This window comes from Aspergillus terreus, genomic scaffold (assembly GCF_000149615.1).
Source record: "Aspergillus terreus NIH2624 scaffold_8 genomic scaffold, whole genome shotgun sequence".
Lineage (NCBI taxonomy): Eukaryota > Fungi > Ascomycota > Eurotiomycetes > Eurotiales > Aspergillaceae > Aspergillus > Aspergillus terreus.
The window spans coordinates 1,241,358-1,257,605 of NT_165931.1; the positions used below are offsets into that span (position 1 = coordinate 1,241,358).

General features: G+C 57.1%; 5 protein-coding genes across 5 annotated transcripts; 2 read left to right on the top strand and 3 right to left on the bottom strand.

Annotated features, from left to right (window-relative positions):
* Positions 1 to 87: 87 nt before the first annotated feature.
* On the top strand, positions 88 to 3,348 carry ATEG_06072 (TAPT1 family protein; the record flags this gene model as incomplete). The annotated part of the gene is made up of 2 exons (XM_001215250.1): positions 88 to 297; positions 433 to 3,348. The coding sequence occupies 2 exons, from the start codon at positions 88 to 90 to the stop codon at positions 3,346 to 3,348; spliced, it is 3,126 nt and encodes a 1,041-aa protein (XP_001215250.1).
* A 565-nt stretch (positions 3,349 to 3,913) lies between these two features.
* On the bottom strand, positions 3,914 to 4,504 carry ATEG_06073 (putative LaeA-like methyltransferase; the record flags this gene model as incomplete). The annotated part of the gene is made up of 3 exons (XM_001215251.1): positions 3,914 to 4,217; positions 4,279 to 4,389; positions 4,446 to 4,504. The coding sequence occupies 3 exons, from the start codon at positions 4,502 to 4,504 to the stop codon at positions 3,914 to 3,916; spliced, it is 474 nt and encodes a 157-aa protein (XP_001215251.1).
* A 698-nt stretch (positions 4,505 to 5,202) lies between these two features.
* On the bottom strand, positions 5,203 to 8,376 carry ATEG_06074 (glutamine amidotransferase subunit DUG2; the record flags this gene model as incomplete). The annotated part of the gene is made up of 5 exons (XM_001215252.1): positions 5,203 to 7,125; positions 7,173 to 7,733; positions 7,785 to 7,916; positions 7,965 to 8,090; positions 8,140 to 8,376. 5 exons carry the CDS (start codon positions 8,374 to 8,376, stop codon positions 5,203 to 5,205), a joined length of 2,979 nt encoding a protein of 992 aa, XP_001215252.1.
* Positions 8,377 to 10,146: 1,770 nt separating this feature from the next.
* Positions 10,147 to 11,599, top strand: ATEG_06075 (uncharacterized protein; the record flags this gene model as incomplete). Its single annotated transcript, XM_001215253.1, has 2 exons — positions 10,147 to 10,206; positions 10,268 to 11,599. The coding sequence occupies 2 exons, from the start codon at positions 10,147 to 10,149 to the stop codon at positions 11,597 to 11,599; spliced, it is 1,392 nt and encodes a 463-aa protein (XP_001215253.1).
* Positions 11,600 to 11,978: 379 nt separating this feature from the next.
* Positions 11,979 to 13,602, bottom strand: ATEG_06076 (putative salicylate hydroxylase; the record flags this gene model as incomplete). Its single annotated transcript, XM_001215254.1, has 7 exons — positions 11,979 to 12,022; positions 12,076 to 12,407; positions 12,466 to 13,207; positions 13,261 to 13,318; positions 13,375 to 13,451; positions 13,504 to 13,508; positions 13,559 to 13,602. 7 exons carry the CDS (start codon positions 13,600 to 13,602, stop codon positions 11,979 to 11,981), a joined length of 1,302 nt encoding a protein of 433 aa, XP_001215254.1.
* Between the last annotated feature and the right edge of the window lie 2,646 nt (positions 13,603 to 16,248).

The window sequence follows — 16,248 nt, forward strand, 5'->3', positions numbered from 1 at the left end:
CCGGATTACAATGACTGCAGCATGTCTCTGATCCCTTGGTGATCGCTGTCTCATTTACATCTCTCATGGGCATCACTACCTTCAGACATGGTATCACCACGCCCTCCGCCACCTGCGTCCAGCGAGGGCGAGCTCACGAGGAGCTCCCCGTCGGGGAAGACTGACCGCAGAGCCAGTGGTCCCTTGACTCCTCTCGTTGAGAATGCCCGTACTACCCTCCAGACCTCCGACGAGCCCTCAAACAGCAGCACGAAGCGCCCAGATGACAGCGACCTGGGAACTGTATCCAGCGTTCCCGTAAGTCCCGACCGGGCTGGCCCCGAAACCGGCACTCAGAGAACCAAAAGTCGGAAGCTCCAACGGACCGTAGCGTCACCCACGACAGACTTCGAGAACACACGGACGAATGGTACGACTGAACACGTGGTACAGCGAGGGCCTGCGAGGTCGCCAGGGCCAACACAGAGGACCGCCGATTGGAGATGGTTGGACGCAAACCCAGCAGCTGATGGATCTGGTAACAACGAGAACGGGCATGAACAACCAGCGTTGAACGGAGATCGGAAACGCGGTGCGTATCCGGCCGCGTACGACCGGGCCTTTGGTCTGATTTTTGAGCATTCCGAGGGCCAGGTTGGGGCGGACAATGCCCCGTCACATCGGACGTCGCTCGTGGATGTCCTGGAAGGACCTGAGGTCGCGGCCTCCTTACACCAGTGGTCCAGGGACGATTCACCACACAGGAACCAGGATGGGGACCGCGAGCAGGTGCTGAAGCTGTCGCCAGAAAAGATCCAGGAGCTTACGTCGTCGCCACAGTCGATTCCGTACCGGGCTGCGCCTGAGACTGGTCAGACTCGACGGGTTGTCTCGGATGGTGCGAACGCGCTACAATACCAGGAGAGTGCAGATGACTCGCCACTGTTGTCGAATGACATGAAGCCTCCGCTGGAACATATGCCGAAACGTCGCCCAAGCAGGGAGCCGCTCGATGCTCTTCCGGGTATCAAGCACGCGTCGTCCACCCGGAGTCGCCCTCAAAGCGCGCGGACGGTTTCGACACCGACTTCGTCGCGCCGACAAACTTTAGCCGGCACGAACGAACGACTTGCCCAGACATGGGCGTCACGGTCCAAACAGGACCGCTTGGCCGTGGGTCGGGAATCAGAGCCCAAGCATCTCAGTCCGTCGCCGCACCTCAGCGAGCCCGCGCTCCCGTCTCCCATGCCGCCGTCGATCCCTCTGCCCCCTTTGTCGGTGCCAACCTACTTGCAGCTGGAACTTGCATCTGGTCGACCCTCACCATTGTATATTCACCGTTCCGTCATGACGGATTTCCCATATGAGTCGTCTCGCGTGAAGTTGGAGCGGCTGATGAACTTCTTGATGCTGCCACCTGCCATAGAGCAGGTGCTCTGGTTTGGTATTTTGGCTTGTTTGGACTCGTGGCTGTACTCTTTCACAATTCTCCCGTTGCGATTTGTCAAGGCGCTGTACATTCTGCTCGAGTCTTGGATGGTGAATCTTGGCGTTGAGTTTCGGTTCGTCTCCGGGTTCATCATCAAGGGCATTGGAAGAGTATGGCGCAGGTTCCGGTCCGTGGAATCGTCTCACGATCAACCAAGGAATGGCGAGCGAGAAGGGCGGTCTCGAGCGCCGTCCGGAAGGCAAGATTCGGCGCCAGTGGAGCGCGAGATCAAGAACAGAGCTGTCGAACCGCGCAAGAGGCACCGCTCTGACACGCATTACAAACGCCAGCATCGCAGACAAAAATCCATTCCCTCGGCGCTACTCCCCGATGACAAGGCCGACATTCTCAAGGGCCTACTCATGATTGCGACGTGTTGCGTTCTGATGTATTTTGACGCCAGTCGGATGTACCATTGGATTCGAGGCCAGGCTGCGATCAAGCTGTACGTGATCTACAACGTACTCGAGGTCAGCGATCGGCTGTTCGCGGCCATCGGACAGGATGTCTTGGAATGTCTGTTTTCCCGCGAAGCCCTGGAACGTCGCCCTGATGGCCGGAGCAAGGTTTTCAGACCGTTTGGACTCTTCCTCCTTGCATTGGCATATACCGTGATCCATGCGACTGCGCTGTTCTTCCAAGTCATGACGTTGAATGTGGCGGTCAACTCCTATTCCAACGCCCTGATTACGCTGCTCCTCTCGAACCAGTTTGTCGAAATCAAATCCACGGTATTCAAGAAGTTCGAGAAAGAGAACCTCTTCCAGCTGACATGCGCCGATGTCGTGGAACGGTTCCAGCTCTGGTTGATGCTGACGATCATTGCCTCGCGCAATATCGTAGAGACCGGCGCTTTCAGCTTCTTTGGTCGGCTGGGGACCAGCTTCAGCAGTAACCCTTCTACCAGCACGAATAGCACGCCGTTGTCAACGCCTCCGCGAACAGCCTCGTCGATCCTACCGCAGTCCTTCACCATCGTCCCGTCATCCATCATTGCGTCCATCAGCAACGTGAACTCCTTCTTACCGACTCTCGCCCAGGTTCTTGGCCCCTTCCTCGTGGTATTAGGGTCGGAGATGCTGGTGGACTGGCTGAAGCATGCATACATCGGCAAATTCAACAACACTCGCCCGGCCATCTACGGCCGATTCCTAGACATCCTGGCGAAGGACTACTACACCAACGCGTTCGGTGACCAAAACCTCACCCGCCGGCTCGGTCTCCCAGTCATCCCGCTATCCTGTCTGTTCTTCCGCGTCTCCGTACAGACCTACCAGATGTTTCTGGCTGCGCTGCTGCCCCACCAACCATCGTCGACAGCGGTGGAGTCTACCTCTCTCTCCTCCATCCACAGCCACTATGTCCCCTCTCCGCTGCCGTCCCCAACGCCGCTCAGCCTGCGCACGATCGTCCCGGTGTCGATAGCGCACGCCGACGCGTTCTTCCGCCAGCTCCTCGCCAACGCGATGCCGTCGCCCGCGCAATCAGTATACATCTTCACCGTTGTGCTCCTCCTGACCGGCTTCGTGCTCTTGCTAATCTTCAAACTGTTGCTGGGGATGCTCCTGTTGACGTTTGCCCGATCTCGATACAAGGGCATGAAGGGCCGTGAGGGGAGCCACCCCTCTGCTGCGACGGACAGCAGCAACCACGCGCCGGCAGCGGCGCCAGCCCGCGAGTTTTCCGTCGACGGCAGTCGTCGCGTAGGCGGATGGGGCGTGGTGGAAGTCAACGACGACCAGCGCCGGTGGATCTACGTGGACGACCCGGACGGACTGCGGCGGCTGAAGACGAAAGAGGAGAAAGACCGCAATGCTAAGGAGGAGTTGAATCTGGACCATGTGCAGCGGTACGAGATGGTTGCTAAGCGGATTTGGTGATGTACGTTAGATGTTATTGTTGTAATAATCTGTTCGTAAGAGATACCAATGTACACTGTGCTAGACAACCAAAGACCCGTCCAACAATCCACCAAAACATAAACTCATTATGCAGACAATGGCTTCCTCCCAACAATAACCTGCAGATTCACCAACGGCAACACCCGCTCACAATGCCCCTCAAACTCCTTGAGCAACCGTTCCGCCCGCTGCATAGCCGCCTCCCGCTCCGCACCCCGGGCACAGCTCGCAACCGAATTCGGCAACAACGTCGTCATCAGCTTGAGGATCCACGCCCGCGCCGTGCCATGCAGATGCGGCTTGTCGAGCGTGGTGTACCTGGTCCGCGCCACGTCGACGAACCCGACCTCGCCGGCCAGCCGCTCGATCAGCGCCGGCGGGTCAACCGCCAGCTGCAGGTTGTGCACGGCGTCGACGATGATCTCCTGCATTGCGCGGGCGATTTCGGACGGCGGGTCCTCGGCGGTCGCGAAGGCCGAGCTCGAGCATTCGTCCCATTGGAGGTGGCCGCCTGGTTCTAATCATCTCTTGTGTTAGATTGGCGTTACGGGGGGTGTTGGATGGAGGCAGGGAGCGACGCACTCAGTAACTCGTAGACGTTGTGTATTGTCCGCACGTAGTCATCTTCCTGGAACGCGCCTACCAGCAGGCGCAGGTGCACGAGGTCGTAGCGGCCGTGGTGTTCCGCGGGGAAGCGGTTGCGGGCGTCGTGCACGGAGAGGTGCAGTTCGCGGGTCGGCGTGATGTCCTTGTAGAAGGGGAATTGCGTGGCGGAGATGTCGAAGCCGTGGAGGTAGAGGGGGGTGTTGGAGGTCGGGAGGGAGTCTGGTAGCGAGGCGAGCCAGACGCTGGTGAGGTTAGATGCTGATGCTGATGCTGATGCTGCTGGGGGTGAGTTGGTGGACGCACCCTGTGCCGGTGCCGACGTCTGCTACGGCGGTGATGTTGTCTGTTGGGATGGAGGGGTGGATGGGGGTTCCGCCGATGAGGTCGACGAGGAAGCCATGCTGTTTGTTGAGGCTGTTTTGTTAGTAGGGGGGTTGTTAGGGTAAATGGTTGGTAGACGGTGTAGATACCGAGCCGACTCCTCTGGGTTGCGGTTGAGGAGGTAAAGGTCTTCACCGACGCTGCCCATGATGAAATTCGATTTAGATCGAGCCTGAGGAGGAGACAGGGGCAGTGCAGAGACAGCAGATATATCGACAGACAAGTAGAATCGGTATTTACCAGACAAATCACCCTGACAATCCTACCATCTACTCTGCACTGACTGACAAAAGTCCCAGCAACAGCTAATCCCGACGCATGCAGCCCTCTCAGACAGGCAACCCCCAAGACGGCCATCCACGAGGCGACGAGACGAACCGTGCCGTGAAGTGGATCGACACGACATGCCAGACCGTTTGGGAACCGTAGCGGCGGAATCAGACCGGAAATCCCAGTGGCCGGGGAATCAGGAAAGGCGTTCTGGGCCCACTGGCGTCCCAGGAAGTTGATTCTGGCGCTAATGGTCTCTCCCAAGTGGGCTTCTTCACCCCCCCTTTCCCCTCACTTTCGCTGGCGATGCTTCCTTCACATGAGGTGGCGTGGCGGGCTGAACTGTAGCATGGCGTTCTACCTACTTCCGGGGATTAATAGGATGCGTTATAGAGAGGGGGCTTACCTTGGTGGTACCCAAGTGGCCTGACTGTGTTCAGGATGAAGTGCACGCTGATCATGCAGTGGAGACGAAGTGGATCGTTCATTTACCGAAAAACCCGCGAGAGGACCGGTGGTAAGGGTAAGGAAGGGGTCCAGATGATGAAAACCAGATCTATTATTTTAGTGTGCAATCTACTGACGCCCCCTTTCTGGCAACTGCAAAAACACATGGCGAAATATTTCCCGGCTCTTGTACAGATTCTCGACCCGGAGTCGCTCGTTATACAAGTGCGCATTGTCGCTGGCCTGGCCGCACGGCAGATTGGCCGCCGGCGCGGAGAATTCCTTCTCCAAAAACCGAATCGTAGGGATGGACCCGCCCTCGCGAATGTACATCGGCCGCACGCCGGATGCCCCGGAGATGGGCTCCGCCGGGGACCTGGACGACGCCGGGGAGGGGTCGCGAGACGTGGCGTCGTTGCTGGACGCGATGGTCTTGCTGGTTAGGGTAGACGACGTGGGCACCGTCGTGCCCGCTGAGGAGCGCTGGCGTGCGGCGACCTTCTCCGCCGACGATGTTGTCGACGACATGATGATGCGGTCGATATGCGACGCCAGACTGTCCGAGGAGTCCTTGCGCCCCAGCCCACGCGACTCCTTGGTCGCCGACGTGCGCGCGTGCAGCGGCGTCTTCGCCACGGGAGGGTACTGATGCCGCTGGGACTTGTGATCGGGCGTCCATGCGACCGTGATCGCCTCGGCCAGGGTCTCGAACATCTCGTTGTCCGGGTCGCCCAGCCAGGGATCAGACTTGCCCGTGATTTCGACCGTGAGGTCGTTCTGCGACTCGAGCTGGTCGAACTGCTCCTGCACGTACAGCGTCAGAGCGGCGGCCACGTCGTCGGCCTCCTGGTTCGGCACCAGACGGATCGACAGACTCGCCTTTGCCTTGCGCGAGATCGTCGCCGTCGTGCTCTTGCTGTTGCCGGGGACCTCGATCGAGTGGATGGTGAGGGAGGGCTCGCGCCAGCGATGCATCAGTGAGTTGATTAGCGCGTCGCAGTCGGCAATTTGCGGGTGTCGCTGGAGGAGCATCTGAGCGATGGTGGTGTATCGTTGTTTCTCGGCTTCGGAGAGCGGGAGGACCGGGTCGTGGAACCCGGGGAGGTTGATGCGGCCCTTGGGTCCGACCAGGGTGCCCAGGAGCATGGTGAGGTCTTTCAGCGGCTCGTCGAGCAGGGCGCTGCCGTCGATGCCGCTGTGTAGATCGGGGTGGTCGCTGGTGACGACGAGATTCGCGTGGACGACACCGCGCTGTCCGTATGTCAGACACGGGTTGTAGTCGTCGAGCCAGTAGCTGTTGGCGAGGAGAATGTAGTCCACCGGGCCGATCTGCGACTTGTGCTCGCGAACCGTCTGGTGGAAGCCCTGCGAGCCGGACTCTTCCTCGCCCTCGATGAGGAACACGACGTCGCAGCGGAGCTTCTTCTGTCGGGCGAGCTCGGCGGCCGCATACAGGGCTGCGAGGATCGGGCCCTTGTTGTCGGACACGCCGCGGCCGTAGAGGAACCCATCCATGGACGTCAGCTGGTAGGGATCAGTCTTCCATTTGGCCTCGTTGGCATCGGCCCCGACAACGTCGTAGTGGCCGTAGAATAGAATGGTCTTTTCGAGTTTCTCGGGAGAGGTAGCGTTGAACCGGGCGTGGACGATCGGGTTGGTGTCTTGCCCGGTAGGCAGAAGTTTGGTTTGCGCACCCAAGTAGATGCAGTGTCTGCGGAGAAAAGCCGCACCCTGATTGCACTCTCCAGCGAATTTAGGGCTTGCTGAGACGGTCTTGAAGGCGACAAACTTTGCTAGCGAGTTGACCATTTCATCTGGAGCCGTCAGTACTGGAATAGAATAAGGTAGGGAAGGGAAATCCTCACCGTTATCAATTGGCGGTAGCTCCCCCTGGGTGGCGGAGACTTCAGTCAAGTCCCAGATACCGACAGTGTTGTCGTTTCCGCCTGTTGCATAGATGAAGCGGTCCTTGAATTGACCAGCAGCCGAGGCCAGCATCGTTCCTTCGTGAGCGACCCAGCTTCCGACTTCTTCGAAGCGGGAGTTGAATTTCTATACAGTTAGATGTGACCATTTCTGCCGAGTCTGCGTGAGCGTACCTTGACTATTCCGTTAGAATCACCACACACGGCAACTCCATTGATAATGTCAACGGCCCAGAGATCACCCGTATGCCGGGTAATGCGTTTCACCAGCTGATGCGAGTCGAGATTCCAGATATTCAGCGCCCCTCCGGCCAGACCACAGTATAGAAAGGATCCATCCACAGCGAGCGAGAGCACCGGGTCGCCGTTCTGCAGTTTGGCTATCTGCGATGGCACGGCGTTGTGCGGATCCTGGGCCAAGCGCCAGAGCTTGACGACCCCGTCCCCGGCTCCGGTGAGAAGGACCTCTTCTGACGGAGCGGACTCCACCAGTCCACGCACCAGGAGCATGGTGTAGATGTAGCCATGGTGAGCAAAGAGCTTGTGGTGGTCCCGCTTGAACGTGAGGACCTGGCCTCCCTGCGTGACGGGGTAGGTCCCGTCGGCATTTGCGTCCGGCTTGGGAGCGCGAGAACCGTCAGGCCCTCGAGAGTCAAAGAACCGATGCGTGCGCCGTGATAGCTGATCGACTGATAGTTGGGCGGTAGCTGCGTCTGCTTCAGAGATGTCGGCCCACTAGGGCTGTTAGACTGGCAAGTGGATAGTACAGGTTGAACTTGGACATACTTGAATGCTGGTGTTTTGGCCACCGCAGTAGATGGTCTTTAGTGAAGAAGAGTATGCGACGGCAAATAGATCTCCCACATCGTGGTGCGAGTGGATGGAGTATAACCGGTCGAACGTGCGGGTCGACCAGACCTGATAGTATGTTAGATGCTGCCGATCACATAAGGTAAGAACACGTACGTTGATGATGGAGTCGCCTCCACTGGAGAAGAGCAGATCCCTATCCTCCGACAGATACAGGTCGAGCACACTTTCCTGGTGGGCATGGACGGACAGCACCAGTTCGTATGTTTCCAGGGACCAGGCCTACACGTGATGAGTCATGAAGTCCAAACAAGCAGAGGTCACCACGTACGACAATGTCTCCCCCCTGTAGACCCGCAAAAACGCATTCGTCGTCAATGACGAGGGCTAGTACGGACCGACTGGCCTGTACTCGATGGCCAATGCCACATTCGATCTGTGAGGCTGGGCGACTGGTGCCATCATGGGCGAGTTGCGCTGTGAGCGAGCGCGGATCGGACTCCCACGCTTTGGACTGTTCATCCATCTCCGAAGTGCTGTCGGACTCTTGGGAGACTGCGTGATCCATTGCGAGGACGCAATGGCAGAAGACTCAGTCAATGTTCTTTTGGACGTTGGAAGTTGGGATGTTTTCCTGTTCAAGCATCATTTCCTCCACGTGACGATCACGACATGACTGTGCTTATGTCAGCATCACCGTCACCATCCATCTCCTCGCATACAATGTTGTCTATGTGCATACCAGACGGTTCTCATCCCAGGGACTCTTACCCATGTCTGCTGTCTGCCATACATCAGGTCCTGTCGTTGGTACTCGAGAACCCAGCCCTGTGGCGGTGCAACGTCCATATCTCCCGGTCATAATAGTCAAGGAAAGTCGACTCACCTTGGGAACGGTGCGACGGAGGATAACTCCAACATCCCCCTGATCTGGTAAGTGGACCGCGAGGATTAGTGGGTTGTTCGTTTCTGATTAAGTTTAGGACGCACCATCCCACGCACTACTTGTACTCACCTGGACTCCCACAGAAGGCGGGCGATGCATTGGGACATGGCGGCGAATCTTTCAAAGCCCGGGCGTGGAAAAGCTGACCTATCGAAAGTTCCCGGAGGTGGTGGCTCTACATTTATAGCACGTCGGAGATCTTCTGCTCGGAGGTGGGATCTTGCATGAAGGGGCCATTGGTCGTTGCCCAAACGCGACTGTTGATAAGGTCGGTTGAGCGGCTGTCCTGGTCGAAGCAAACGCCTGGAACGGCTACGCTTATCAACATGCTTTCATATGGCACAGATTCTGGAATCCTTTCCAACAGTACCTATCGCACTGGCTGGGTACTTTGTACTGTATACTAGATGTGGCGGTGTCAGCCACAGTGGCGGTGACATCTCTCCACCAATGAGCGGGTGCCGCATCACCGCTTCTTTCAGTTTGATACGAAGATATGGATGTCTTCCGGTGGACATCCGGTCCTCCTTCGACATGTACAAAGAGGACAAAGGATCGCCTGGATGCGCCCATCGCAATATTCCCTTTCATCACCGTCTTTGTCAGGTCCTCTAGGCGCAGTTCTACCCAATTCCTTGTACCCGACTGAGCCAGCACACAACGGCTTCATCTACCAATAACGACCCTCTCACGGAGCGCCTGCAGGGCTGATAGCCATTCAAACGCCTAGTCTTGTTGCCTTGTCGCTCAGCATCACTGAAACCCAACCCGTCTATTTGGTTTCCGAGTCGGATCGCTCTCCTGTTCGCCGCTGGGGCCGTATTAGGCGCCGGACTCGCGCTGATTATCTGTCCACCCAGCCCCCTTTTTTTGACCATCTTTTCGTGGTGCACTCTTGGTCTTGTCCGTGCATCCGGTTTCGTCATATTATCCATCGTTGATGGTGTGGAGCTACGGGGATTCCCTGCAAAGCCCTGTCGGAGAACCTCCCCCGCCCTATCGTATACATATAAACTCCGCCCATCATAGCTGAAAGAGAAAACTCTGCCATCCAGGCACCAACTTTCTGACTCTTTGCCATCTGTCGATGATCGGCCTTTTAAGCCACGGAAAGCCACTTCAACGCCTATCTCGTGCCTCCTGGTTACGGTCTAGAACAGTTGTCCACCTGTGCTGTCGACGGGCCCCGGGGCCTTTCTCCACCCGGACAACTTAGCGTCGATATTTATACACGGCTCTACACCGCTCGTCTGGGCTTTTGGTTATCTTTAAGACGATCCCTTGCTTATCGTCTGTCGAGATTTGAATGCCGCCAGAGCAAGATCTATATCCACGGGCGCTGCACCAACGGCATTCCCCTTCACCCTGTGAGCTGCCTGGGAGCGTCTAATCATGGCCCCTCTGGGCGAGACGATCGCCGTGATTGACAAGTCCGGCAAAGTCGTGAGCACGGTACGTCGGCTCTCCCCACCGCGACATCATCACCGCCGCCGGTTCTGACCCCATCGAACAGAGTAAACACCTCTTTGGCGTCTTCAGTCAAGCAAAGAACGCCTATCGCGAGCGCAAAGCCCAGCTGCAGTCGGAGCGGAATGCAAAAATCGCTGAGGAACAAGCCCTGAGGGCTCTGCAGACATACACCATCGATGACTCACCGTCTCTCGCGCCCTCGCGGCGAAGCCATCGCAGCCACCGCACCAGCCGCAGCCACCACCATCGCCATGGCCGGCCACCCTCGCAGTACGAGCAGGACCTGCACTCGGTCGTCTCGCGGCCGGACTCCCACTACTGCCGCCCGAGCGATATGGTCCGCCGCCACACGCACCACGATATCACTGTGCGCGAACCCGACGGTCGACCAGCAACCAGCCGGTCCAAGTCGGACGCACACATCGACATGGATCTGGCGTACGGAGACTTCCACCCGTCGGTGCTCACCCGCCAGCCAACGCACCCGCCCGCGGGCCAACTGCAGAAGCTCGACGACCCCGAGCTGAATGGACTGGTCGACCGGGCGCAGTGGCTGCTGGAGGAGGCGCACTGCGTGCAGCACTCGGCGACCGCGACCATCGCGCATCTCCAGAAGAACCCGGACGCGATGGCGGCGGTCGCGCTCACGCTCGCCGAGATCAGCAACCTCGCCTCGAAGATGGCCCCAGCTGCCTTGTCCGCCTTGAAGACCGCTGCGCCCACCGTCTGGGCGCTCCTCGCCAGTCCCCAGTTCCTGATCGCCGCGGGCGTCGGGCTCGGCGTCACCGTCGTCATGTTCGGCGGGTACAAGATCATCAAGCAGATCCAGTCCGCTGGCGGCGGCGGCGGCGACAGCATGGAGCCTCCGCAGCGCGGTCAGCCCATGAGCATGGATGACATGATCGAGTTCAACCCTGACTGTCTCAGCGGCGTGGAAATGTGGCGGCGCGGTGTGGCCGACGCCGAAGCGGAGAGCGTCGGGACGTCGGTCGACGGCGAGTTCATCACGCCCACGGCGGCGGCGATGTCGGGGATTGATGTGACGACGGCGCGTATGACCCGCGATCCGCGGTTCAAGTTTGACGACGATCGCTCGATGGCGTCGTCACGGCGGTCGCGGCGGTCCCGGGCGAGGGGCAGCTCGCGGGCTCATACCCGGGTGGATGAGCCGCGCTCGACGCGGTCGTTTTTCGGTCGGTCGAAGGCTCCCTCGCAGGCGCCGTCGAGGGCTCCGTCTAAGAGCGCTTCGAAGGCCCCGTCGAGGGTGCCGTCGCATGCGCCGCCACGGGCGGAGTCGCGCCATTCATCAAAGGAGGACAAGCCGAAAGAAAAGACGAAACGCTCTAGCCGACTTCGCCTGATGTTTACGGCTTGACCTGATACATACAGTTCTGACATACCATTATACGCCCTTGTACACTTCACTCTGCAGACTGATTCCGAACGACGGCTTGATTGATGTTTATACGCGACCTATGTTTATACGACTACGACTGTTTATCTTATTCGACATCTGGAGGTGGTCTGGTAGATCACAATGCATATTGGCGTTTGGTTCGCATGTAGATACGACTATTGAATATTGGTTAGATGAATACATCCACTCTTACAAATCTACATCTGCGCAGGCCACACTAACTCTGATAGCGATCATATAGACAGTCTACCCGACACCTGTACATAGTACCTACCTAGTATATACAACACATGCAAAGAACGCTCGAAAACAAACACAACAATATACACAACGCCATCTACAACCGATGCCGCACTTCCTCCGTCTCCCCCTTGACCAGTTCTACCTCAATTAGCCAGTATCCAACAACAAGCGACACAGAAAGTGAAACTCACCATTCCACGCCTCCAGCGCCACCTTCTCCGCGTCCCACGCCCACAGGAAATCCTGCGTCGCGCGATCCGCCCATTTGTCCGGGTTGCTGCCGCCGTTCATCGACGCGCGGAACTGCTCATCGCGCGCTTGCTGCTCCGGCCCGTCCGGCAGATGCAGCGTGACCCGGTTCGTCGACCCGGACTGCTGCACCGTCTCGGCGCGCTGCTTGCGCGACTTTTCGTACGCCCGCAGTGCGAGCGGGATGTCGCGCCGCGACCGGATGTGCGAGAGGAGCACGCCCAGCGCGGCGGCGTCTTCGACGGCCTGCGCAGCGCCCTGCGCGACGTACGGCCTGTCCATCTACATTAGCATTTATACGCAATCGTCGGAGACGGTGTGGGGTGTCTTACAGCATGGGATGGCACGCGTCGCCGAGGAGCGCCACACACCCCCGCACCCAGGTGTTCAGCGGCGCATGCAGACACAGCTTCCACTCGAGCACCTCGTCGTCGGCGACGAGGTCGATCAGCTTGGTGACGGTGGGGTCCCAGCCGCGGTAGTCATCGACCATGGCCTGCTTGGAGCCGCGGGTGGTCCAGGACTCCTGGACGCCGTGGCGGTCCGGGTGCAGCAGGACGACGTTGAAGAGCTGGTGGTTGCGCACGGGGTAGGCGATGATGTGGCGGGAGGGGCCGAGCCAGCGCGTAGCCTGGGGCTCGTCGACGAGGGCGCGGAGCGCCGGGTCGTGGGCCATGGCGCTGCGCGGCAGCATGATGCGGTAGGCGGCGTCGCCGGTGGGCACGGCGGTGGAGGGCTCGCTGGGGCCGAGGAGGCGGGCGCGCAGGGTGGATTTGATGCCGTCGGCGGCGATGACGACGTCGCCGCGCACGGTGGTGCCGTCGGCGAGCGTGACGGCCGCCGGGTCGAAGGAGACGTCGGTGACGTGCGCGTTGGTGCGCAGGGTCACGTTTGGCAGCGCCAGCGCCTTGTCGAGCAGCGCGTTGTGCAGGTCTGCCCGGTGGATCACGACCTGCTGGCCGTAGGTCTTGTTCACGGGCATCGTGCCCAGCAGACTGCCGTCTTGCCAGCGGCGCACGTGGATGTGCTCGAGGGCGACGTCTTGGGCGTGGATGGAGGGCGAGACGCCCCAGCCTGGGAGGGGGGTAAGTTTGGGGTCTGAGGAACGGGGTGGGGTTGGAGCTTACGGTCAAAGAGTCGCAGCATATTGGGGGAAACTTGGATGCCAGCGCCGACTTCCAGGAGCTGGGTGGTCGTTAGATTGGAGTGATTGCGAGGGAGAATGGAAGCGTATAGCATACCTTTGGGGCGGATTCGAGGATGGTGACATGGTGTCCGCGGAGGCCCAGGGTGAGGGCGGCGGCCACGCCACCGATGCCTGTTGGCCATGTTAATAATTAGATAGGATCATGGAGGTTAATGATGCATACCGGCACTATGGATGTTAGATTTATCTTGACAGAGTGTAGCTGGTGTTGCACTTACCCGACGACCACCACCTCAAGGGGCGTGTTTGCGTGTGCAGCCATATCAATATCAATGTGTGACAATCACCAACCTGGATCACACGCGATTGCCGTTGAGAAGCTCGCCAAAGAATGCAAATGAAGATGAATTCTGCGTGACAGTTGACGGTGCGGACGGACGGGTTTATAACATTTGCCACTGACAATTTCTGCTCCAGCCGTCAGATAGTAGTATAGTCGTAGTTGTAGTAAGATAGAGAGTAGGCTGGGCCTATGTCTAGATATAATCGCCCATCATCCGGAAATGACGGCAGCGAGCTAGCATCCAACTTCTCCACCGTGCACCGTGTAAGCCTCCATTCCAACCGCCGTGGAGAGGGGGTCCTAGACCAGTTCTCAACGGTCGTTACGGAGGAGGGAGTAGGGAGGTATCCGACTGCGCCGGCCAGAACCCAGCGGGGCATTCATACTGATACTGAAATCTACAGTTTGACAGTCCAGTACTTGTTTCACATTATTATTTCTCGCAGTGGTATAGGATACGAGTACGCAATCTTGTCCCGTACTAATCGGCTGTTTGAACATCTGCATCTGCCGAGCGCCGGCCACCGCGCCGGCCGCCCTCGTGCTGGGCCGTGTGCGGTGGAGCCGTCTGGTGTCTTTGTGTGGGAGGGCCCCAGACGGCAAAGGGGGAGGGTCGTATTGCCGATATACTATATTCCAGGACTTATCGTGATGTACTGGTTGTCGACGGTGCTATTAATATCGGTTCTGCATCTATGCTTCCAGAATACGACAATCCAGACAAGCATATACATCGCAGAGTATCCGGCCACCTACCTATCCCTTAATACTACGCCTACTCTGTACTGTCCTCCTCGCATACTGCATTCCAGCCGGACCATTTACCCATCCAGCCCCAGATCATCGTCTGGTCGATAATGGAGATCCCCAGCATTCAACCTTGTTCTCTAGCTGTTCCCCACAGACACTCCATCAACCTCCACATTGCATTGCGCATCTCGGCTGATCCGTCGCTCCCTTTTACCGGTCCACCGTGTCTAATCTATTAACGTAGCGTTAGTTGTCTGACCGAGACAGAACAGCTGTGAACACCTATGCACTCGGAGGGCAATCCGACACACCCCCGGGATCAGCCAGACAGCCCCACGACGGTTATCGTGTAGTGTCTCCGTGTGGTGCCGGATGATGTGGTCTCTATGGGGTGGTTTGTCTGGCTGCATGTCGTATCTTGACACAGGTGTCAGTCAACCGGCACTTCGTGTGGTTGTTAATGCCGTTGGTGTAGTATCTGGATAAGATGATGACGGCCTTGCTATGAGCAGATCAGCGCTGTCTAGGTGGTATGGGTCGACCGGCATTCTATACGGTTCTTCATGGAGCTGTTTGACGGTCAGCCTATGAGGACACTCTTTCAGAGCAGCATTCTTCACAACCCCTTGGTCCAATTTGCAATCTCCATGCGTCTCGGACACTCTTCGATTGCCCGGTTAGATTCATTATGCTATCAGAGAGCTGCTGGAAAGATAGTATCATCAAGCACGCAAATTACGAGGACACTATGGGAAATACAGATAGAGAGAATTTCACCTGAGACCCCCACGACCAGCCACCGTTTCTATATGTCTCCCAGAAAGACTGCTCTACTAAGATACCTTCCAGTCCACTCACATTATAGTCAAACGCGTACAATAGCTTGCTAACCAGCTCATGTGAATTCTCACGTGTAGATCCTATGGAAGTAGTATAAAACTAAACCCAACCAGTGCGCTGTATATGTAGCTCAAACGACTAGAAAATCGAACGTACACTAGGGTCATATTTACTTCCAGTCAAGTCATCAAGGCATGCCAGACCACAAGCGAAAAACCACGGGCGCATGAACAAGATACGGGATAATGCGGGAGTTGTCAATATCTACTTTCATGGCTGAGGTCCTGCGCTGGACTAGAGGATACATCACACAACACTGGCTGTTTTGTTAACAAACTTGCAGGATCATGCATGGACGCTCGTAGCTTAGGAAATATAGCATGGCTATACAAACCATCAATCTACCATGTAAAAGTATATATCTCCAAGCCAGCTGAATATAGAGTACTTAACTAGAACTGACTATAAGACGAGGCTTTTTTCTGTACAAGACGTGATCGTAAACAAATTCACGCCTATTATTCCGTATACCAACCTTCGCTTCTATTACTGCCTCCATATGCTTCGGCATCTTCGAATATCTTCAAAGATCCGCCCAGGATTAGCACGAAGCCTTCTAGAGAACGCTTTCTTACCTGGTTAGCCTCCAGTCTCTCTTCAATCCTGGGCTCGCTGTATGGAACCAGAGGTGTTCAATCCTCCAATTTTGGCTCGGCGAGTTACAAGTAATGATTTTCTCAGTTAAAATGTGGATTCGGATTCAGTTGGGATTTTTTATACAGTGGATTTTGCTATCCGACTTGAAGCTCGTTTTCTTCGACTCTTCCGCTTCCACATGATGCATCTGTGCCAATAGACAGGGTAGGAAGGAAATACATGTTTCTCAATGAAGCTTTTACACTCAACATCTAAATTATACCTTACTATATCAATCTAACATGAACGAAACACGCAATGTTTCTAGAATTATCACCAACCCCGTACGAACCAGGCGAACATTCAAAGACGTTCATATAGCCTCTTGGAAACCCTCAA